At 37.7% G+C, this 25,621-nt stretch overlaps 1 protein-coding gene across 1 annotated transcript; it reads left to right on the top strand.

Moving 5' to 3' along the window:
- Positions 1-9,174: 9,174 nt before the first annotated feature.
- Positions 9,175-24,863, top strand: AGA (aspartylglucosaminidase). The gene is made up of 9 exons (XM_024194550.1): positions 9,175-9,353; positions 13,473-13,626; positions 14,507-14,619; positions 17,776-17,888; positions 18,940-19,057; positions 20,214-20,289; positions 21,376-21,483; positions 23,549-23,682; positions 24,540-24,863. The coding sequence occupies exons 1-9, from the start codon at positions 9,188-9,190 to the stop codon at positions 24,638-24,640; spliced, it is 1,083 nt and encodes a 360-aa protein (XP_024050318.1). The 5' UTR covers positions 9,175-9,187; the 3' UTR covers positions 24,641-24,863.
- The last annotated feature ends 758 nt before the right edge of the window (positions 24,864-25,621 follow it).

Raw genomic sequence — 25,621 nt, 5'->3', positions numbered from 1 at the left:
GGGAATCACACCCTTAGCTTGTAGTGTAGATGTAGCCTAAGGCAGCTTTTACTCTGACAGAATGGTCTAACGTAGAGCTGGGTGAAGAATGGATTTTTTTGGGTTCACTAGAAAATCCAAAAAATTGGTAAAAAAAAAAAAAATCATGTTGAATAAAAAATGAACTTTTTCAGAAGTTTTGATTAATTGAAAATTTTAAAAAAATCATTTTAGGGAAAAAGAAACATTTTGTTTGACCCAAAAGGAGACACTTTGTTTCAACTTTGAGTATTTTTAAATATTTTAAAAAAATAAATTAAAGGTAATTTTGACATGAAAAGCAGTTCAAAAATATTGAAACAAAATTTTGGTGGGGTAAATTGTTTTAGGTTTTTGGGGTTTTTTTACTGGAAAAATTTGTTGAAATCCTGATGAATTCATGAAACATTTTGATGTTGCTGAATCTGCCTTTTTCACTGAAAAATAATTTTGAATCTTATCTTAATAATTATGAAACATATTTCTCAGCTTTAGTCTAGTGTAACTGAGAATCTGGCCCAAGCTGTTCTAGATACAAGGCCTTTCAGGGTGCCTCTGCATTGGCCCGGGTCAGCTGACTGGAGCTAGTGGGGCTGAAAACTGCAGTGTAGACATTTGGGATCAGGCTGGATGGACCCTGGGCTCTGAGACCCTGTGAGCCTGAATGTATTGACCAGAGTCTAAGACTCTGTGCCATGGATTTTTTATTGCAGTGTAGATGTACCCTTAGTCTGGAATTCACACCCCTTGTTGACCGGAGAGAGCCCTAATTTGTTGACCTTCTAGGAAAAGTATAAACCATAGTCATTTGTACTGGCTTTTGGTTTTGGTAAATCTAGGAGGGACAGACGTGAAGTTTTAGAGGGAGTTCATTTGATTTGACATTTACCTCCATGTTGTTTTTGTGATGGTGTATTCTAACATTTGTTCCCATGATGGGTGACTTTTAGAAATCTCAGAATAAATAGAAATGAGTAATTGGTTCTCACAAGTTTATAAAGCGTGATATGTTCAATTATCTTAAAATAATCACCTGCTGGTTCTCCTTTCCAAAGGATATGTTGTTGTGTTGTGGTGTTAAAATACTGAGCCAACTGCAAACTGATTATAGGGATTTGTCATTTGAGTATCTCTAGAATGTTTGAGCCTTAGTATCAGGTTTTACTCTCCCTAAATTTAAAATGTGTTTTAAATAGGATCAAATTCATACCTGTAACTCTAACTTGAGCAGAGTCACAAAAGTGATGCATTGGTGCCAATATGTGCAATGACTAGAGAAGGCAGATTCATGATGTTCTATCAATGAACATCTTTCGGTGAAAGCATTAATCCAAGCAGCATTGCACAATCTATTCTTGTTAAAATGCATCTCAATGAAACACCCCAATGGGATAATTCCTGTGGAATAATATGCACCCCTCAATTTCTGGTGTCACTGCTGGATATGAATTTAAATCTCCAGCTGGAATTCAATCAACGAGAACCAGGCACCAGATGTGTATCTCCACTATCACCCAACATATGTGCCCCGAGCTGCACAGCTGCTCTTCCATATTTGAATGACAAATATTTAAATGATAAAAATATGTAATATAGAAAATCTGGTTGGACATTCAGTGTAGTGAAGACTGAATTATATAGTCCTTCTCAATAATAAATATGTAGTATAAGCTACTGATTCTAAATACTAATATTTGTGTTTATTGGCTTTGGCTGGAAAATGCAGGTTAACATATGGACCGTATCTAGTGTCAGTCACATTGTACATCTTCCTGTTTCTAATAGCTGCTTTGGGTAATCATCACGGTAGGTTTTCCTTTATATAAGAATAAGAACAACACAGTTTCTATTCTGAAGCTGGATCATGTTAAAAATGAGTCATAATGAATAGATTTTTCTACCAGATCAGCAGGAAATTAAGAGTCATTTGGAAGGAGGCATTATAGTAACTTCAGCAGTTCCGGTGTGATATTATTCATTTTTAAATCAAGTCTCAGAATATTCCTACTGTTATGCTGAACAAAACAAAGTGTTTAATAGATTCCTGGCTTTTCTGTAATATGATCTCAAAAAACATATAAAAGGCAATTTCTACAAGGCAAAATCTGTTTGTATTTTCCTTCAGACACAAATAAAACATTTGCCATATTTCTAATAGCAGATGGTTAATTGTGTTGTGTGCAGCGCCACAACTAGTAAAATAGTAAATAGCAGTGCATTTTCTATTCACAATTTTTATGAAGCTACTGAAACCTGATAAACAAACTCTCAGCAATTGTGTGCAAATTCTCTAAGCATATCTAGGAAAACCTCTTTTTAATCGCCAAACACATGAAAACTAGAGAACAAAGGTCTGATTCTCCAGTCCATTGCACCAGTTTTACACCAGTGTAAATCACCTTAATTAGTGAAGTTAAGATGGTGTAAAGCTGGGGTAACAGAATGAAGAATCAAACTATGTGGAGGAAGCAAGGGTCAATGTGAAACATACAGACAATATTTAGGGTAATAAGTATATAATAAAAATACACTTAGATTATAAACAAATAAAAAAATAAACAGGAAATATCAAGAATGAGAGGCAACCCTTTTAAATAAAAAATAAGTGAAAAAGCCATCACAGTGTGCTTTTAATAAGCATACCAATGCTACATTTCAAAAGGAATTGACAAAGTTACTGCATTCAGGTTCAGGATTTCTTTCTAAACAAAGAGAAAATAGGTTATTGGATAAATAGGTATTTTGTATGCCAAACGGGTATCTTTGGCAAAGTGACATTTTTGTTAATTTTATAGAATTCTTTTCTGAAAATGTGTACAAATATTGATATATGGAAGACTCAAACTAAAAATTATTTCCAGACAACTAGGATTCTGAAAGTGTTCAGAAGTTGTGCCTAATCCTGCTAATTCTTACCGATGGGAGTACTGTAACAGATTTCTGTGAATAATCTAAATGAAGCCAATGGGACCAACCACAGGAGTAAGGGCTTGCTGAATCAGGTCCATTATTGTTCATTTGCAATCTGAATTCATGTGTCTGATACTGAAGCAACATAACTCCCACTGTTGTTGCACTCTAAAATCAAAGTCAGAGGTGAGGAAAATATTCTGCCTGAGACTTATGATGATTTTAATTCAACAAATTATTTCATAGGATAAATATCAAAGATAATCAGCAAATGTGTAAAATAATTACATTTATAGTCTGAATGCTGCCAAAGCTTCAGAAGAAATTAGACGTTATTAAAACACACAAAAATACTGAGCAGAATTCTGCTTTGTTACACCCAGGCAATTCCCATTGACTTCAGTGAAGCTGCACAGATTGACTGAGCAGAATGTAGCTTAATGTGTTCAAAGACTCAGACTAAATCCTCACAAAGCAAGGAATTCAGATCTGCAGCTGCTATTTAATCCTTAATTTATCCCATTTAGTCCAAGCATTGTAAACTTTTTCTAATCATTTTACTGGTGGGAAATATGTATGTTCAAGAGTGTAAATTAAAGATGTAGTGTCAGCCTTAAAGTAGGATTGCCATGTTCTGTGTTTGTCATCTCAATTTAAAATATATCTTGCCACACCCAGTCTAGATGGAATCAGAAACTCTGGTTTGGAAGAAGCAGCACAGAATGCCTAATTGCCATTCTGCAGCCAAAGAAAAGGATGTATTTTTTCCCCATTTGGAATCAGGTTAACCTCCACAGCTGCATAGCTCTGGAGTTCTACATAGCTTCCACAGGGCAATAATTAGAATGGAAAATTACTACTGAATTAGATACTTTGATCTGACCCCTATACTCTGTTGATGGTGCAAAGGAGCTTGCCCGCTGCCAGATATCCCCAGCCGGTGTGTAGTGTGTAGACCGCATAGCTGATTTCTTTGCTACACATTTTCAGAAAATAATTCAATAAAATTAACAAAAATGTCACTTTGCTATGATTTCCTACAGTATTCTATTTTGTGGGCATGAGCAGGCACATCTATAGCACTACTGCATTCCAGCTGTACTAATGGGCTTTGAAGGCTATTGCCAATGGGAGTTCAATTAGAGTACAACCCAGCTGCTCTAAATTATATTGGGGTTGGCATAGAACCCGCTCCAGAATCAGGGAGCTGTAATTGGCTCTTTTGCAGCCCACCAACCCATGGCTAAAATCTGGGCCTAAATCTCTTGGCAGCTACAAAAGCATTTTCCAAATAAGCTAAAACTCACTACCCTGTTTCCCCGAAAATAAGACAGTGTCTTATATTAATTTTTGCTCCCAAAGATGCGCTAGGTCTTATTTTCAGGGGAGGTCTTATTTTTCCTGGAGCTTCGGGGCCTTATATTCCGGGGTGGCCTTATTATCCAGGAGGTCTTATTTTCGGGGGATGCCTTATATTACAGCAAGAGGCAAAACTGGAAGTAGGTCTTATTTTCGGGGGATGTCTTACTTTCGGGGAAACACGGTAGTTAATAGACAACTCTAAAATATATTTTTATTACTATTCATGAGAAATGAATCCTGAGAAAATAGCACTGTTTGCCTTTTTCTCAATCAAATAGCCTACACAGAACAGTTTTTGGGGGTCTAAGGAGAACATTTTTAATTAAAAAAAACACTTGTTCAAAAGTAGCATATTTTCCAAAATACAAAAAGGCACCAGTCTGCAATAAGAACAAAGAGTTGCTAAGGCCCCTATCCTGCAAAGAGAAGCATGTGGGCAGAACCCATTGATTTCAACACACGTACATTTCCAAGATCAGGGCCTAAATGTTGTATGTTAACCCCCAGAGTAATTGTATATTGCATTTGGATACCAGGTACACAAAAATGTCAATGGAGCATATCATCCGATGTATGTTTGTTTTCAGTGTTGAATGCATTCCTAATTCAGTGAAGTCCACATTTAAATTTACTGATACCAAATCATAACAAAGTTATATAAAATGGATGTAGATCTCATAAACTGCCACATTTATTCAATAATATGATTATAGTAGCCATATTTCTGGTTACCTCAATATGAACATTGAAATAGAAAGTAAACTGAACTGCCAAAGCCAAAATAACTTTCAGGGTTGGGGGTAGAAAACAGTAAGTTGCAGGAGATGTCCGACAACTTTATTATTGCAATGGATCACATTAATGAAGACATAAAGTTACAAACAGTTGTAATAAAAAAGGCAGTGCTAACAATGTAAAGTGGTCCATTACATGTTCAGTATGACAACTTTATTACTGCAGTGGACCAGTATTGAAAATACAAATGGGATATATATTACACATACTGTAGCTTCTTTTGAGACAAAAGAGCACAACAGGCCAACTTATTACTGTAAGAACATATAAGACACAATAATTACTTTGAACAGCTACAAAAACAAGACAGTGAGCCATCATAATCTGGGAATCTGGTACAACTTTTTATTTTTTTAAAAATGAAACAGAATATTTACAACAGTAACAGGAAGGAAGGAAAACATGATTTCCTCCAATAGATTTTATTACGGACTAATGGAGGACATCTACTTCCACAAAACTACTCTAAATAGATCAAGATAATATAATAAGGTAATAAAAAATCTATTCAATTAGTAGCAAGATGGATTTAATTTAAAAATGGCTTATGTATCACAAATCTTCAGTGTTAGCAAAAATGTACAGCTATGCAAATTTCAACAACAAATGCTAATCAAATAATAATTACCTCTTTTGGTTCACTCAAGGAAAATATTCTCTAGTTTGGTGTTTTTGTCTCTGTATGGGTGTATTCATTTCAGAAAGTCATAAAGCCTAATCAAGGTTAAAAATGTCAAGTTACAAACTACAAATACAGAAATCAATTGGATTTCATGGCATCAAAATGTGAAACATTAGACAAACAAAGCATGGCTAGACGTGCAGTTTTTGAACAGATGGTCCCAAATGAGACTGCACAGTTGTAACTTGCGGCAGAATCTGGCCACTGTAGGAAGAGATGCTCTTAGTAGGAGAGGTGAGTTTCTCCCTGTTTTTATTATTTACTCAGTACCAATCAACCAAGGAGCTGATTGGTGCACATCTTATAGTGAACTGTGGATTTTTGCAAAGAAAGTCTTTCTCTAGAATATTGTCTCTTCTTATAATTTACTAACAGGATTCAATCTCTGGATCATCACTTTGTTCACTAGATGTGGCATCTCCTACCTCTACCAGCATTCTAATTTAGCTATGGTCTGTAGAGTGCAATTAACACTCAAGATAGTGGCAGACTGCGATGAGGTTCCATTAATCCAGAAAGAAAATCAGAATCAGAATACAGTCAACATCTGTGTAGGTACAAACAACTTTCAAAGGCAACAATATTTTTTAAAACAGTTTACAACAAAGGCAGAATTAAAATCAAGTGTTCAATAACTTACAGTAGATGGATGTAGCACCAATAGTTGGCCTTGAGTGATGCTGACCAAATGCTGCTTTCAGTTTTACTGGTGTAAATCCAGAGTAACTCTACTGACTTTACTATTAGTTTTACACTGGTATTAGTTAGGCCAGAATTTGACCCTATGTGTTTGTACAGTGCCTAGCACAAAGGAGCTCTGCAATACAAGTAATAAATAATAACATTCTTCTATATGAGATAGATTAATAATTTGACTCCATGCATCGGAAGAAGTGATTTTTTTACCCACGAAAGCTTATGCCCAAATAAATCTGTTAGTCTTTAAGGTACCACCGGACTCCTCATTGTTTTTGTGGATACAGACTAACACGGCTACTCCTCTGATACTTAATCATTTATGTTACTAAATTTTGACTACCACTTACAAAGAACTGTCATAGAAAGAAAACCAACCAAATCTACATTTAAACAAGCATCATGTCCCAATGCCATGCTGTCATGTGTCCTACCAAACATTCAGGTTCCTTAAATGTCCTGCCCTCTAGGCTTGCATGATGCAGATGCATTCATCATGATCTGTATTTTCCTGTGCACAAAAGCTATGTAGGCAAGTTCTTCATTACTTCATAATGGTCCATACTCCTTTTTTATTTATCTTCTTAAAAGATGAACTATACAAGCTGTTCAGTAACATAGCTAATTTAGAATAGTGGTTAATTTTGTCTTCCTTTTCATTTATTAACAGGCCTACTTTCTTGGTAGTAATTCTTTCTCCTTATTCCCTTAAGCTAGCAGTAACTCATACTTTTTTTGCCCTTATCTTTTCCCTGCAAGTCTTATAAAGAGATATATAGCAGAAATAAGAACTTTAATATCAGAAATGAATTAGCTAACAGGGTATTTACCTGAATAAGGTTTCTTGCAGTTTTACTCTCGGGAAATCTTGGAAGCTAAAGTCGAGTTATTCTTGTGTTCAGACCCAATATTTTAAGTGTGTTTTATTATGTTGTTGACTTTTGTAATAAAGGATAATACTGTTGCTTGGTGACTACAGCAGCCTTCCAAAGTTTGTGGATTATTTTGTCATAATAATAATAATATAGCTGCAGGCTTTTTAAACCAACTTGGGTGTACTGACAATTTATGCATGCCTACAAACTTGACCTTGCCATATGTAAGACCCAGACATCTCATCTTCCTTCTTTCTGATGAATTGTCTAACTATATGAGGCCAAATACATTCTTGGTACAATTTCATTGAATTTGGCCCATGATGTATTCCAGAAGACCAATGATATTGAATGGAAAAGTATTTCTGCAATACCTTTATAACATCCCAGTTCTGAGAGCAGCAGTTGTTTTTTCTTGTTGTTCATAAGTATTAACTGGTTGCTTGTATGCAATTATTCTGAACACAATCAGTGTCTTGTATTGACTGTGTCTGAGGTGCTAACATCATGTGAGCCTGGGGCTTTAAAATAATTCAAGCTGCTATAGTAACATGTTAAACACTTTTAAACTATTTGTTGCAGGTGTTTTTTAATCAGTAATTTTTTAGCACAGTTGGCAGGATTATGAAAATATGTGATATACATTGTGATTGTTTTTCTTTTAAAAAGAGAAACTTTATAAAGTCAGCTTCAATAAATGATTTGCCACAACAGTGAAAGATCATGAAAACTAGTTAAAGCCCATCACAGAAACACTCCCCTCTAGAAGATACACTCATACAAGAGCAGAATGGCACTTAGAAGCTGATGCATGAATCTTATGATCATACATAGAAAAAGCCTACCTTTTTTTCCCCAAGAGCATGGGAACCTGATTTATTGTGTTCATTCTTAATCACTGACAAACTTCAGTTTAATTGTCAGGCCTCCCAAAATCATGACACTGGCTTAAAAATCATAAGATTTAAAAAAAAAAAAAAACTTTTTATTTGCCTTCTGGTTTGTGAGCCTTTAGGGTTCCCCTTTTCAAGCTTTTCTCTGCAACCATGATGGCTAAAATCCTTTTTTTTTAAATGACACCTGAAATTCTCCTGGTAATCACAACTCCTGGAGTTGCTGTTTTCAGACAAAAATCAAATATTATGAGAGGTGGCAACAACAGCAGTGCCCCAAGACAAATAATAATAATTGAAACATAATGAAATAAACAACACACATTCACATCTCAGATGGCAATGGCCTGCTCTGTGCATTGCAAGAGTCATCTAAGTTGCACAGGTGCTTTCCTGGCTGGCAACGGTGCCTGCCCTGAGTTAGGGTGAGGTGACTGCCCACACCTTGCCCTAGCCTCAAAGCATGGGTCCCAATGCCTGGGACATAAGGCATCACCTCGAGGCCGGCTCCCCCTCTCCTGTGCCATGGCACCAGCTCTAACTCACAGAACTCAGGTGAGAGACCCTGGGCAGCCCCACCCCAGGGTGAGTCAGAGCTGGCACCTGGGCACAGAACAAGGGGTGGTCCAGCTCACACCTCAGCCTGGTGCAGGTGGGGGGCAGCCCCGCGGCCGCCCCAGCTCTGCCCTGTTGGCACCAGCCGCCTACACTGAGTGCGCTGGGCGCGAGGGACCTGAGCCCAGTCCACAGCTCAGCAGCGCATGGGCTCTGCCGGGGGAGGAGGGGGTTGGGGGTGGTAACAGCGGAGGGAGGGAGCGCGGAACGGCGAGGGGGCGGGGCTATTCGCTCAGCCGTGGCAGCTCCTTCCCCTCCCTGGCGGTCGGGCGCGTCTTCCGGGTGAGATTGTGAAATTGTGGCCGCGTGATTAGTCACGAGCTCAGGCGCGCGCTTCCCGGATGATGTATGAGTGCAGCCGGCGCGCGGCGATGGGGTTCGGCGCGCGTCGGGCGCTCCGCTTCCTTCTCCTGCTGCTGCTGCCTGTGTCCGGGGCGGCGGGCGCGGGTCTGGCTGCGCTGCCGCTAGTCGTCAACACCTGGGCATTTAGGAAAGCAACGGAAACAGGTGTCGCTGGCTCCGGGCTTTGCCTTATGCTGCTCCGGCAGGGCTGGCCGGCTCCTGCGGGCCGGGAGCTGGGGTGGGGGTGGTTGTTGGGGGCGCGGCCACTCTTCCTGTCCTTCGCACCTGTACAGCGCCCGGACCGGTGCAGCCCGGGGCACTCCCCGCAGCCCCTGGAGTGCACTGGGGTGGCGTGGCTGTGACTCAGTCTTGCACTGCTGTCCTTGATCGCGTGGGGGAGGCTGGGCAGCAGGGGGAGATGCTGTTCTCGGGGGTATTGCTAGTTCAGGTATTCAGAAAACCTTTGGCCCTGGTCGTGCACGCCGGTGTACTGATAGAGCTAGAGATGGGATTTGTTTTTTCCTCCCAGTGCTGGTTTACCTAAATGGCTATAGTTGCTGTGGATAGACTATCCCAAAGAAGTCCCTAAGCCAACTTCTCTACGTTTCGGGGGCCAAACTAGTAATGGTAGTGTTCAAGCAATAGGAAGTGAAACTATAAATGCCTCAGTTAAACACGGAGGATGGGATGTTTCCCTATGGCATCTGGCCCAAAATTTAAATTTTATTAAAAGCTTTGCAAACCAAAGAGTAACAGGAGTGTTTCTATGTTGTTGTCTGTAACTATAATAATAATAATAATAATTAATAATAAAAAAAACCAACAACACCATTCCCCCAAATAGCACACTATTAGGAACCTACACATAAAGGTAATTTGTTTATTTTCCTTTTTGCATTTTCTCAGTTTGGACCATAAAACACCATAAATTGGCACAAACTTGAGTTTTTACATTACTTTCACTTCTAATAATCTGAATAGATATTAAAAAGTGTGCTTAAAATATATATATTAAAATTCAGTGTCTTTTCAGAATCCATCCCCCATATTTCTTTAGACAGCAGCATTTCTGACCATTATCAAATTTTTCTTTACTCCGTTTTACCTCTTGTAGGAGGCATATATGGCAATTTACAGATAAGATGTGTATTGTTGACTCCTACTGTCACCCACAAAGATAGGAATAGCTTGTAGAGACACATTTAGAAAATGCACCTAAGCTAGACTACCGTAGTTTTGATATGAATTCTTTCTTGTTAGTTAACAGAGTTAAAACCTTATTTTGTCAGCAATGAAAGATCTCACTTGCAATATACGGCTCTGTTTCTGCCAACACTTACTCATATGCTTAAATTGATTACTTTTGAGTAGTCTTACAGAAACAATGGGGGAATTACTCAGAATAGTAAAGTTTGGGTATGCTGTCACCCTTGTCTAGTGAAGGTCAAAATTAGGGTGACCAGATGTCCTGATTTTATAGGGACAGTCCCGATTTTTCACAATTGCTGTCTGGTCACCCTAGTCACAATGGAGAGTGCCAGTATTAGGTCAGACTGTCGAAACTTGGCAAACACTTCCAAATTGGTGGTATATCCTATAGTTAGATTTGGCCAAACCAGCAAGGTAAATGTGCTCCTGGGTCACTTTACTAGCTCACCATAAAACCACTGACAGTCTAGCTCAGTGGTGGGCAAACTTTTTGGCCTGAGGGCCACATTTGGTATGGAAATTGTATGGTGGGCCATGAATGCTCACAAAATTGAGGGTTGGGGTGAGGGCTCTCCTGGGAGTGTGGGCTCTGGGGTAGGGCTAGAAATGAGTGCAGGAGGGGCTGTGGGCTGGGAGTGGAGCAGAGGGGTTCGGAGTGTGGGAGGGGGCTCTGGCCTGGGGTAGGGGGTTGGGATGCGGGGCAGGTGAGGTCTCCGGCAGGGGTGTGGGCTCTGGGGTGGGGCTGGGGATGAGGGATTTGGGGTGCAGGAAGGTGCTCCAGGCTGGGACTGAGGGACCTGGAGGGCAGGAAGGGGATCAGGGCTGGGGTAGGGGGTTGGGGATGCAGGAAGGTGCTCTGGGTTGGTGCTGAGGGGTTCAGAGGGCGGGCAGGGGGTTGGGGCACAAGAGAAGATCAGGGGTGCAGGATCTGGGCGGCGCTTACCTCAAGCAGCTCCCGGAAGCAGCAGCATGTCCCCGCTCCGGCTCCTACGCGGAGGCACAGCCAGGCTGCCCCATCCACAGGCACTGTCCCTTCAGCTCCCATTGGCCATGGTTCCTGACCAGTGGGAGCTGCAGAGCCTGCATTTGGGGCGGGGGTAGCATGCGGAGCCCCCTGGCTGCCTCTACGTGTAGGAGCCAGAGGGGGAACAAGCCACTGCTTCCAGGAGCCGCATGGAGCCACGGTATGTGCGGAGTGGGGCAAGCACCCAATCCTGCTCCCCAGCCAGAGCTCAAGGTCCGGATTAAAAGATCTGACGGGCCAGATGCGGCCAGTGGGTCGTAGTTTGCCCACCCCTGCTTTAGCTAGTCTTCTTAGTGCTGCAGTCACATTTACTACCCAGACAAACTGGACTATTGTGCTGAAAGGTTATTAAAACCAAAAATCACCACACGCTGAGTTTTTACAGCCCCCAAAGCCAGTCACTTACCACCAGGACAAGGTACACTTCAGATCTCACCAAATACAACGCTGCAGCCAATCCTTTAGTAAACTAACTAAAGATTTATTAACTAAGAAAATAAATGAGTTATGCAGTGGTTTAAAGCAGGTAAATTTAAATTCCGGATGAATTAAAGCGTGTAAATCCAAAATGCTAGTAGGTATGTTATATCAGATAGTTTTTTATAAGACTATTTGGGCAAACCAGAGAGAATCGGGGACCTCAATCCTTTGTTCAAAATTTTCCGTTGTCAAAGTTCAGTAGTCCAGAGGTGTAGTAGGAAAGAAGAAAGAGGTAAAAGGTGCTTTTTGTTCTTGCCTTTTATATCTTGACCTCCTTTCTGGAAAAATTCTAGCTGTTTCCTAGCTTCATTTCGTAGGTGCAGGCTCAGCAGTTCTTCATATGAATTGTAAATTTTGCTTGCACCTTTTGTGTGCTATTGCTAGCGTGTCTTCACAGCTCCTTTTGTTATTCCTGAAGGGCTAACCTGTGGGTGCTTCTGAGACTCACAAGAAGTTTGAGTTACAAACACATAGCAAAATGTCATAACTCCATATCCAATATTGATACACACATTATAACAAGATAACAATACACAGCAGATTATAAGTTTTTCAATGATACCGTACAAGGTATATTTTATACAAGATTTATCACAATTTTGCAAAAGTGGTGGTGACCATATTAGTGTAGTCGATCACCTTCCCCATTATACAACATCACATATGCACATAAATATTTGCAGGATCTGGGCCCATCTCCTAATCCTGCCATTTGTTCCAGAGGGGAGGATCTCTGCACCCATGTGGGAATCCATTGACTTCATTGTGGCTTCACATACACTCAGGGCTCTGACCCCATGAAGCAGTTTGCATGATCAAGGTCTGTGGGCCAAGTTCAGCAGAGCCATTTGTGTTGACTCACATAAAAGGCTTTTTTCAAGCCACAAACTAGATCTCAAAGGATAGATGACAGAGAGGGAGCAGGGAAAGAGATGGTTATTTTTAGTGCTGCATAAATATTGTTTTTAGTTAGTTTGTTTTTTTATATATACTTTAAACACTGTTAGGTTTAATTTTGTGCCTGGCACATTTTAACTATGGTTAATTCTCTCTGAAATGGCTCTTAAGAAATGCTTTTAATATAACATTTTCCTATTGTATATTAAAAAAAATCTTTAAATATGCCATGATCCTGCATAGCTACACAGACTTAATTTAGACTCCATGTGGGCTTGGATATACCTGTGTGAAAGAGTTTGTATGTGTTTCCTTAGTGCCATTCACGCCTTGGAGAGAAGGAGTGCTTTAACTACACAACAATAAATTGGGTTTTTTTTACTTAGTATATGAAATACACTATAATTGTGGACACTATAGCAACAACTCCTCATTCACACAAATATCCCATCACTTCCCATTCAGAAACATTAGCCAATTATGCAAAAAATGATGACTTTTTATATCCTGAATAACACTTTCTCTAGATTTCACCTAAGAATAACAACATATTATACAGTTTACTTTTACCTGCCATACTTGGTGTAGTTTCTTGTGTATTTGTTTTTATAAATTTAAATGAAATATTAGACAGTAATTATTTTAACTGACCAGGTGTTTGTGTTGTGTTACAGCATGGTATACCTTACAGTCAGGAGGCTCTGAGCTGGATGCAGTAGAGAGAGGCTGCGGTCAGTGTGAGACTGATCAGTGTGATGGAAGTGTGGGGTTTGGAGGAAGTCCAGATGAACATGGAGAAACAACATTGGATGCCATGATTATGGATGGGTAAGAAAGTTACTTGAAGAAGAGAATAATCCTAAGGATTTTTAGTACAGTTCAATATGATGTAAGCATTGTTATATGTACCATGCCATCGTGTTGATGTGTTCAGTAAACATTACAGTGCACTCAAACTCTAATATTGATGTGTTCATGGGTACAGTAGAAAGAGGGAAATATCCAATCAAGCAGGGACTAGATTGCCATGGCACCAGGATGTTTGGAAGCTAACTAAGCATTTTTGTTGCAATCTGACATTAATTTCCGATAGCTCCCATATCTAGCAATCAGGCTAAGGGATGTGTATGGAGTTCCTGGGAGTAGAGTAGAGATTCTCCCTGAAAATGAAGCATAATGTACAGCACCTATACGACTGTTTGCTTGAAGAGGCAGAGAAAGGCTTACTTCTGCAGGATTGGGATATCTGAAGGTTTAAGCATAATCTTAATAGAGGACCATTTGCTCTTTAATTTCCATACAAATTTTACTTTCATGACAATTTTGTGTTATGTCTTTTAGACCTTATTAATTGTTTAGGTCTGGCCTACACTTGAAAGTCTTACTAGAGTAACTGGTTTACTTAGGGGTGCAATTATTTATACCTGAAATACTTACACTAGTAAAACTCGAATATGGATGCATTTATATCAGTACAAAGATGATTTCAACCAGTACAGTATAATGTACTTCTATACTGATATAACTGCTTTCAGGGATGTTGTACTACTTTAACTATACCAGTATAGATAAAATGGTACAACTTCTTACTGTAGACAAGCACAAAGTGTATATAGCAAAAGATATGTAATTGTTTTATTATCCTTTGTTACTGTTTAATATATGCACACCTTAAATATTTCTCACTTCCATATTCTTCTTGTTTCAGCAACACCATAGAAGTTGGGGCAGTAGCAGATCTCAGACGTATAAAAAATGCTATTGGTGTAGCACGGAAAGTGATTAAGCATACTAAGCATACATTATTAGTGGGGGAGTCAGGTAATTATGTACTTTATTCAGTTATTTCCAATTCTTACTCTTGTCTCAATTATCACTATACAATAAGGAGACTTACGATAGATGAATCTTGATGGTAGAGGAATCCCCCACATATATATTCAAATGAATGCTATTAAGTAATTGAAAAGCATTTATCCTTCTTTAAGTTTATTAAATATCTACAATTATCAGGGTTTTTTATTCTGCTATTTCTACTTGAACTAAAACAAAGGGTTTTGTATTCCCTCTACAGATTCAGCTGCAACTTTTAACTTTTAATGCCAGAGCTGTTTTAATATCACTGAAAATACAGATACTAAGTGAAGATGTTTTGACATAAGACACTATATAAATGGAAGCTGGTATATGCCAATATTTCACTTAAAATACAAGGGAAGCTTTACTAAAATAATGAATGGCAGAATTTGGTACCTAATTTTATTTCAAAATTCATTTTCATATTTATTGAGCACAGTCATTGTACTTTGCAATTTAAAAACATACATGAAGACTTTCTGCCTCAAAGAGCTTTTAAATAAATCAGGTACTGTACAGCTTGGCACATCACACCACATGGTGATAAATTCTATAAACAGTGGAGGTTTCATCTTCTTAAGGTAACTTAATACTTTATTGGTGGATTAATATCTTTAAACTTTATGGAAGAAATGTTCCTAGAAAGACTTTGAATGGGGAATGGAAGATTAGTTGTCTTAAGGGTTTTTTAAGTGTAGGGGGCTGCATGGAGGAAGTCATGAAGGCAAAGATGATATTTAAAAAGAGGTGACGTGGTCATTGATAGGAGAGGACGATGGATTTGGCAGTAGCATTTTGGATGGAATAAAGAAAATGAGACAAGACAGAGATGACAGTTGCTGTAGTTGATGCGAAGACTTCTCTAGGTCTGGAAAGGGAGGGCTGGAGTTTGAGATGCTTTACAGACCCTTTTGATTTGACCAGGAGGCGGTCACTAGTGGCTGTGGTAAGAGGAGTATCAGTAGCATACAAGGGATCCAGGAGGGAATGAGTAGAGTGGGAAATAAAGAAAGTCACAATAGACTTTGTGCTTCAAGGCGAAAGAGAGGTTTGGGATGGGGTAAACTAAAAGATGTTTGGGAATAGCAGAGCAAGCTAGAATACCAGGAATGAAGTCTGAGAATGACTGAGAATAAGGGAGGTAGGTTTGAAGAGCAAGTCAGAGAGGGTGACAAACTTCAGTGTCATGTGTTAGAAGGGTATAGAAGATGAAAGGGGGGGAAAACAAATTCTTTGTGAAGGAAGTTGGAATGGTCATACAATTTTCTCTGGAAGTGCTCAGCGGGATGAGAGCAGGGATGTTGGAAGCCAATATGAGGAGTGACACTGGGAACTGGTAAAGCAAACACTGATGGGAGAGGATAGCAGACTCACTAGAGTGTGGACTTGAACATTAAAATCAGTGGAGGAGAGGAAGGCAAATTTCTGTTCTACACAAAGTATTAGAAACAATTTAAAAAAATTTGTCCTTAAAATGTGCTTAGATTGAATGACTTCTTGTAAGAGTTTTTCTACTGGATTGTTTCTGCTTTTTATCAAGCTATATAGTCAGATACCCACATTCTACATATTTCTGCTCTTGTTTGGAGAGTAAAAGATAAAAACATTTGAAACTAGGATAATCTCCTTAATTTTTCTGTCCGCACAGGGTTTTTTGTTTTTTGTTTGGAATGATTGACAGAAAAAAGAACACAACCATGCCCTTAACTGTTAAGCATTATATAAAATTTACTGTAATTGATGGTATTTGAATGTGTGGAAAGTACAGTATATTGTTTCTGGCACTAAAATTTTAATGGGAATTCATGTTACTTTTGGTTTTCATTATTGAAAATAATTGAATCTTATATTTCTGACTTCCTAAACAGTCCACAGAGTCCTTTTCAGTTTAAGTGACTCCAAATTATCTCAGCTAGGGAGTATGAAAGATGCTTTTTTTTACGAAACCATGCTATCTTAGTGCACATTGCCCAACAGCTCCACTTCCTGGAATAAAAACAGGCTACAGAAGTCATAAAAGGAGGATCAATAAACATGAACAATCAGACTTTTCTGAGCTCACTTGCTCTCTTACTAGGTTACTCTAGATACTGAAACGTTGGTAAACATTCAATAACTTAACTATCGCTCATGAAACTCCCAATACATGTGTAGCTTTAGAAAAGCAATACAAAATTAACTACTAAATCAAGTGAAAGTTTTTTTTGTAATATTTGGATAAGCGGAAACTCCTAAGAATCTTATAAAACTATGTATTATGTTCACATAAATATCTAAGGATTCAAGCATGGAAGGGATTGGTAACTTACAAATTTGTAAACAATTGTATCTGAATTTGATTTCTTCCAGATTGATGATGCCAAAGATTACTGTAACTAAAAGATGAATGAATAGAGTTTTTTTTCTGTTTTTTTTCAGTTCATTTACTTTGCATTTGGTTGTAATTTGTGGCAATTGTTTTAATTTCTTCTCCTGTATAGACAGTCAGTTTCCCCTGCTATTGATGTTTGTTTTTCACACAGTAACAATTATAAAAAAAAATTAAGAAATAAATAATCAAATTTATATTTTAGGAAAGTGTGATAGTAAAGCCACATAAATTGTCAGAGGTATTCAGGGGCAGGTATTGATATTTGAGTCTTTCTCTGCTTACCTCATATTTTAAAAATGTCTAGATATCAAATTGATAGTGTTTTTGTAATTAATTTGCTATTTACAAATTTTTGCTTGCTTAAATTAAAATTTTCCTGTTACACATAGCACAATCTTGGATTTGAATGGTATTTGTCCTGTTTGAAAAGTTTTGCTCCCTTTGTACAGCAACATGTCTGAAGAGAAAGCTCTCTCATCATAGTCATAGAGAACATATTTAAATGAAGAGACAAAAAGACATACTAGAAGTGTGGGATATAGTGCCCTCAGTAAAGGAGGAATTGGATATTGATGATATATCAGAGATTACACTGATATACCGTTTGTCTGAGGAACTATATTCTATAGTTTCAGGGGGATGAGCTATATATAAACTAATATATCATCTTGATCATAACATATATTGTATGATAAATCTAATGTACTCATGCTACAATATTGTTGAATTTGTCTTTTTGCCCATTAAAGCCTCACTGTTTGCAGAAAGCATGGGATTTCCATGTGAAGATTTAACCACACAGAATTCTCTTTCAATATATTTAAAGTGGCTTAATCAAAACTGTCAGCCAAACTACTGGAAGGTACAGTATAATTGTTTTATTTTAGAAATTTGATCACACAACATTGCTTGTTACTCTTGACTTGTTAAAGAAAGAAATACTTCATATTAAAGGAACAAAGAATGTTCCATTAAACATTTAAAAAAAAATTCTGGAATTCTCGCTCACTTGATATACTTGGGGATTGGAAGCCTGTTTGCTGCCTGATTTGTAGAATTCTGTTAACGTTGATGTTAGTACAGTGATTTTTCATTTCTGAATTTGGGAGAAAATCCTAACCCTTAACAACAGGGGATGATTTCTCAGTGAGGCATGAGTGCAGAAACTTAAAATTGAGTCTCTAAATGAAATCCCTTACTGGGAATTAAGGCCTTGGTTTTGCAGGTATTTAAGCACGAGTGACTTTTACGTATGGAAGTAGTCCCATTAAAATTATAGGGACCATTCATAGGCTTAAGTCTTTCCAAAATTGAAGCCTAAATTGGCAGCTGTAGATGATGACAAACATAAGTTAGCATGTTTGTCTCTGTGCACAGACTGTTACATACTTGCAGAGCCCACGCATCTGTAGATTGTGTTGTCTTTTTTGTATCTGAAATGTGGTGGAATTGAGACAGTTTAATTTGGTACATACTCTCTTGCCTGTTCATTTACTTGAAAAAATGTCCTGCCTAAAGTATTACTTTTTAACCAACTTTAGTCATCCTAAGTACAGGAGTCTTACTTCATCTCTTAGTGTGGTACTAACAGCAACTTTGTTTTTGTGGGTTCTTTTTCTTGCTGAAGAATGCAAACTTGTTTTGACCAAAGAATGAGTCTTGTGATTGTTCTGCTACTTTTCTCTAATAGATTAACAGACCCTGTGTCACACATTATTGAAAGCCAATCAATGCATCTCTTAATAAGAATATCCATAGCTTTTGTAACTTCAGTACAACTGCACATTAGATATCTTAAAATATTGTACAGCGGTAGTTATATAGTGGAATTTAGATTTTTGTTGTAGTCGTTTGTTTAAAATGCATCTTTATTGAAACATTAAAGACTCATGTGAATAAAATATTGATTACAGAATGTAATACCAGATGCTTCAAAATCCTGTGGACCATACAAACAGGCTAAACAATTAAATAGTGAAGAATGGATCAACTCACAGAAAAGAATAAATATTCATAATCATGATACAATTGGTAACTCTCTTTGGTTATTTTATGCTAAAAGATGTATTCATTTTTTTTGCTTCATGATCAACTCAATCTTACTGAGTTCAAATAAAAAAATATTTCAAACTGGTAGTATACCAGATGTACAGCACCATTTTCAAGTGTGTACTACTTACACACATGTTCTGAAGGAGTTGGTTGCAACTCCTCAGTCAATTTAGGGTTTGTAAGTCTAGAATCTATTTTAATCTTTCCTCTACTTTTTAACTTCTGATTTGAGCAACAGCATTGTTTGCAAATTGGTATGCTTAAAATAGGTTAGGAGTAATATTCTTGTAAAGACTTTCATACTTTACTGGTAAAGCTTTTTTGTTGTTGTTGGGTCGTAGGCAATTTTGTATGTTTATTAAATTATTTCTTGTATTTCTTGATTAATTTTTCACATGTTGTTGGCATAGCAGACATTCCAGAAGTGCAGACTTCAGAGATACATTTTCAAACTCCTCAGTACAGATTATCTATATTTTGTCAGTTAAATTTTGTCTTCTGCATTTTGGACTGGATCTTTGCCAACTTGGTGATTGATTGTCATGCAAAAAATCTTCAAAATTTTCATTACCAAAGAATTACCACTTAAGTGCTGAGACACACACACAGATTCATCAAAGTACTTAAGAACATGCCGAATTGACTTCAGTGGGACTACTTACTGCTTTAAGAATCTTTCTGAATTGAGGCCTGAATTACATAACTGCTTTGAAGTAAGGGGGTGCCAAGATTGGTGGGTCATATGTTGAATGGTATGTCACCTCTTCATTTGTACTTGGTTAAGGTAGTTAAACTTTATTAATGTATTTTAGAGTGTTTATGTTTGTACTAGAGGCTTTTTGGACTCTTTGAAATTTGGATAAAATAAACACTCACTAGAGAATTTAAATTATACTTATAATTGTTTTACCAAGAATGATTATATATGTCCCAATTTTCAAATGTTTTAAAATACCAATATTTAGGTCCCTCTGGAAATGGCAATTCAGGTGTAAAACTTCATTTTAAAAATAGGGCCCTTACAAGGGCTATAAAAATATGATCAGTTTTCATGCTGCTGAACTGTAACACTGATGTTTTAACAAATCTATGAGAAATTATTCTTGTTAAGCTTCACCATTATTTAAATCTATAGGCATGATTGTAATTGGTGGTTCCGGAAATGTTGCAGTGGGGACATCTACAAATGGTGCAGTCCACAAAATCCAGGGGTTAGTATTTGTAGTTTGAGAAAAAGGCATCTGGTATTTGTAATCCTTGATTTCATGTAAGTATCTGTGTAGGTGAGGTGATATTTTGCTTATCTGAATGATCATGTTTATACAGGGACTAGCACAACAGGGCCCCATTTTTTGGTGGGTCTTTAAAGTGCTGCTGCAATTACAATTTTTAGTGGGCTTGTTTGTTCAACTTTGTGTATAAATATAGTAGAAGTTACTTTAGGCCTGCTTTTTTCATTTTTAAATGGGAGGAAGAATAGGTTCTTTATGAGCATTGTCTAAAGCATTTGTGGATCTAGGATTACCCCCTGTATATTTGATGTTGATTTGAGTTTGTTCCTTTATGCTTGTAATAGCCTTTAAAAGCTTTTTTTTTAAAAAATATATGATAAACGACACACATTTTCACTCTTTAAAGTTAAAGAAACTTTAAAAAACTCATGTCAATGATAAGTTTGATTTGGTCTGACCCAATAAGTATCTCCAGAACTTTAGGAGTCACAACAGGATCGAGGAATGAGGGCTTGTTTACACATGGACCTATTCAGGACCTATTCCTGAATAACTCTGTATGAACTCTCTTATTCAAGAATGAGTGCCTTTTTCCAAATTTGCCTAATCCACCGTGGAAGTGGACTAGGCTGAACCAGAAACCTTCTGGATCTTGAAGGAAGAATACTCTGGAAGGCTGAAACTGTGGAACAGTCACTATTTCACCAGGTGGTTTTGCTTTTTTCTTGGCAGTGTGTCGGAGTGTCTAAGTGTCAGTCCTTGTTACTGAGAGTGGAGTGCTCTCATTGCCACGATGTAAGATTAGGAGTTCCTGGAGTATGAAACTGTAAAATCCTGGTGTGTTCTCATTGCTGCTATATATTTATTTATTTTATTTATCGAAACAAGAACCCTGTCTAAGAATTTGCCTGTAAATATTGGGTCTAGCTCTGCTCTGGTACACTGATGCAACCCCACTGGCTTCAGCTAGGTTGCACAGTAGTGTAACTGGGACCAGAATTTGGCCCATTATAACTAACTGTCTTCATTTTAACTTGATGGGTTTCTTTTCCTTCCTCTATATAGTCGTGTAGGGGACTCGCCAATAGCTGGAGCTGGAGCCTATGCTGATAGTACAACTGGAGGAGCGGCAGCCACCGGAGATGGTGATATCATGATGCGCTTTTTGCCCAGGTTTGTCCTTTTGGGGAAGATTGCTTACATTTTTGCCAGAGAATTCCTGTGAAACAAATAACTTTATTAATTCAACACTTTTTTTTTTTATCAGTTTTATTGGTTGCTTAACATATTTGGCCATCGCTTGCTTTTTTATTCATGCCAATCAACATGGCCATAAAAAACAGACTAGCCCCACATCCTCTGTTACAGACAACAAATCACTTAACAGTTCTTTAACATGTTTTCTGTTACCTCATTGCAAATCCTGTGAATGTTGCCAAACCTGGGCTTTGACAGAAGGAATGAGTGGATTCTGGATATAAATGCACTCCACCAAAAATGCCTTGTGTCCTACACTCAAGTTTCAGTAGTGGGAACAAAACACTTCTTAAGTGTTAGGAAGAAGAGAAAGTGGTCTCAGAAGTGGCTGTTTTCTTCACCATTGGGATTGTATATTGTCAGCATCTTAATTTGCCTGCGCCTTTTCATTTCCAAAAATGATGTAGTCTGTTTTAAAATCTGGGTGTCTGAATTTTGCAAATGGTCTTCATGGATAGCCTCAAATAGAATACATTACAGTACTCCATTCTGAAGGTTACAGAGACATTCATATTTACAATATAATTCACAGCAGTGATCCAAACTATTCAGGCAACTGAACTGCCCACTCTAAAACTCTGACAACACAAATTAGTGCCTGCCACCTCATATTCACTTGTAAGTGGTGTAGACCTCAGTGGATCTTGAGCTACTCCAAATCAGTCTTGAAATAAGAGTGGACATTGGCATAGTTCATTGAGTTATTTTGAATTTTGAGAAGCTAGCTATAGCGCTACATTGATTTCAGCTCACAAGCTAATAGTTAAGATGCTAAGTCATCTTTTTGGCAGCCTGAAGAACTGGTTGCAAAAGCTTGAAAAAGCAGTGCTTATACATACCAGTTTTGGTAAATGATTGGACTAGAAGACTCTGTCTGTGTCCTTTCTGTTTATGTCAGTGTGCTTGTTCTTGTGCAGATTGACAAGGGTATATAGTCTACAGTGGAATGGCTCTGAATTGTCAAAAGTCCAGAAAACAGTAATTATTTTGCCCCTTGTTTTTTCACTTCTGAAATGTTGATGTATGGTATAAGTTAATGTCTCAAAATATCAGAGGGGTAGTCATGTTAGTCTGGATCTGTAAAAAGCAACAGAGTCCTGTGGCACCTTATAGACTAACAGAAGTATTGGAGCATAAGCTCTCGTGGGTGAATACCCACTTCGTCAGACGCATGGGAAGTGGGTATTTGCACACGAAAGCTTATGCTCCAATACTTCTGTTAGTCTATAAGGTGCCACAGGACTCTTTGTCTCAAAATAATTGACTTATGACGAAACAAACTATGGATATAGCTCTACATTCAAATTTTTATCCAGCTCAGGTGAATAGATAGGTTTTTTTGGTAACTTGTATCTCTGTGACAGAAGATATGGAGTCCAGAGATAAGGAACTTCCCAAAATGTGATAGTAGTCTCCTCCAAAGTGCCAGATTTGAAGCTCATTCCCTCCTTAGTTGAGTTTTTCTTATTGTAGCAAGACATAGTGGCTTGATATGTTCATGTGAACAAAACAGAATACTCTTTTAGGCCCATGTTGTACTGTTACTCAAAATTGTTGACTGAGATTTTGCATTGTGGAAATGTAGAACTGGTCAGCAGTATCGTTAGTCTAATGATATTATTATGTGTTATGTATTGTTTATATGAAGGTATTTAAGTTTGGTTTTGCATTTAAAATAAAACACCTTTAAAAAAGAAAATGCCTTTGATGGCTCCCTGGTAAATCTGAGACAACTTTAAAAAAAAAATCATTAATGAGGAAAAACAACAATTCAACAGTTCTTGGAGACTTCAAGCAGGAAGGAGTTGATCAGTAGCTTAGTCTCCAATTTTGTATTTGTGTTCCAAAGTAAATTATTTTGCTGTGTTCATATTAAGCGGACATGCAATTGATTGAGTTCTGATCTATCATATTTTAGAATGTCTGTTCTGATTATATTCAGTCACAATGGGTAACACTTCTGATTTGTTTCCTAAATCAGCTATCAAGCAGTGGAATATATGAGGACAGGAACAGATCCAACTACAGCTTGCCAGAAAGTTATTTCCAGGATCCAGAAGTATGTTCCATACTTCTTTGGTGCTGTTATCTGTGCCAACACAACTGGAAGTTATGGTATATCTTACTGTTATATTTTGTTCAACACAAAGAACTTTGACACAAACGAGTGAAACATAGAGGTGGATTTTAAAGGCGCAGACTGCAACTTTTTTTAACTTTAACCAATGTTGGGGGCTGGAGGGAGCAAGGGGACTGTCCACTCTCACTATCAAATACCAAGCATTTTATTAGGTCCAGAGGTATATGATTAAATGGTATCCTACCAAATACCCAGTGAATCAGGTTGGCCCTCTTCAGCCTAATATCTAAGATTTGCACAGAACTTTCCTGGAAGAGTTAGTAAATACTCGAAACCATTTACAACCTCAATTTCTCATATTTTTATAGGTATGATTAATTTGAAGGTTGTTTTCAAAAAAAGCCCAAACTTCTTTGGGACATGGCATAAGGCAGTCAGAATGTGTACACAGCTTCAAAGCAATCTAAGATCAGCCATTATGATGGGCATCTCATTAGTGAACCCTTAGATCAGTAGAAAGTAAAATTTGCTGATCAATATGGCTTATTGGGTAGACTGCTTTTTGTATATCTTTGATCTTACTTCCCACAGTTCTGCGTTTGAGAGATTAGAGTTGTAGGAACACATTACACTCATCAGTATTAAGATATATTTTTTCTAATTTACATTACTAAATTTATTAAGTGCACTACACTCGTAATGAGAACACTGTTTCCACGTGAAAAGTAAAATGCTTTTGAGAAATCTCAATGTTGGGTTAAACAGATTGTAAAAGGAAATTACACCATTGTAGCAGAATTAATAATTGAATCTTTAGAAGATGAAATATGACAGACATACTAATCCTATAGGGAATAGGCAAGTCACTTTTGTTTCTATTTTCCTTTCCCAGGTGCTGCCTGCAATAAAGTTCCAGGATTCACTCAGTTTCACTTCATGGTTTATAGTCCTTTGCTAAATCAGCCATCTGAGCAAGTAGTAGACTGCATTTAATTTTTATTGTACCAACTGCATTTACAGTTAAACACGAAGGAGGAAAAAAAGGCTGAAAAGGCTCACTGACTGCCATTTTACAAAGTGTTTGCAGTTTCCTTTTGCACAGATATTTGAGGAAGAGTAATGTATGTGGAGATAGCACATATCTCTCTCCTTTTTTTAATATATTTTGTTTTATTACCATGTCACCAATATGTTAGTAAACTTGATTTGTAGTTTCTCAAGCTAGCAAACTAATTTATTAATCTGGCAGGTTATTTCTAAATTCTGGTGGGCAAGTTGGCTTCATCTACAGGATGAACAAATTTGATTTTGTTTTTAGATACTGTGTAGAGATCCAAAATATCTACTAATGATAAAGTGGGATTTCAAAATACTCTGCTGGTATATGTTGATCACTATAGTTTAAAATGGGAAATGCCTTTTGGAACCAGTCTCAAAAACAGATGAAAGTTTGTATGACTGTTGTACCAAGAAGAACTGGAGAACAATTTCATGACTGAATGGAGAAGCAAAAGCTTCTGCTTTTGTGGTGATGCTTCATCGTTCCATGATGATCAGTCACAGTGATGCAGTATTACATTGCAAATGTTATCCTGCAGTGTCAGAAAATTACTCTATTTTGTGGCTTTTTGTGACTCAGGTACATTATATCTTCACTCCCTCCTTTCTTCTTTTATTTCTGGGAACAAATGGAGATGTTTCTTACTCCCCTTCCAATCCCAAAGTGTTGGGTAGGATCCCAGCAACTGACTCATTTCCAGAAGATGGTTTCCATACTGTGCTTCCCTTTTCACTTCACATGTTGTGTTCTGTCAATGTGGGCAGTGCTTCTGTGATCAGCATTCCATTGCTGCCTAAGCTCAGGTAAAGCATCCATTAGATGTACAGATTCTGAGCCCACAGGAGAACTGTGGATGGAATAAGACTAATTTTTCTGTATTAAATCTTTCACTGGCCATAATTTATTTTTGTAAA

This window comes from Terrapene carolina, unplaced genomic scaffold, assembly GCF_002925995.2.
Source record: "Terrapene carolina triunguis isolate 2854851 unplaced genomic scaffold, T_m_triunguis-2.0 Scaffold66, whole genome shotgun sequence".
NCBI lineage: Eukaryota > Metazoa > Chordata > Testudines > Emydidae > Terrapene > Terrapene triunguis.
This window is presented reverse-complemented; position numbering and strand designations above follow the sequence as displayed.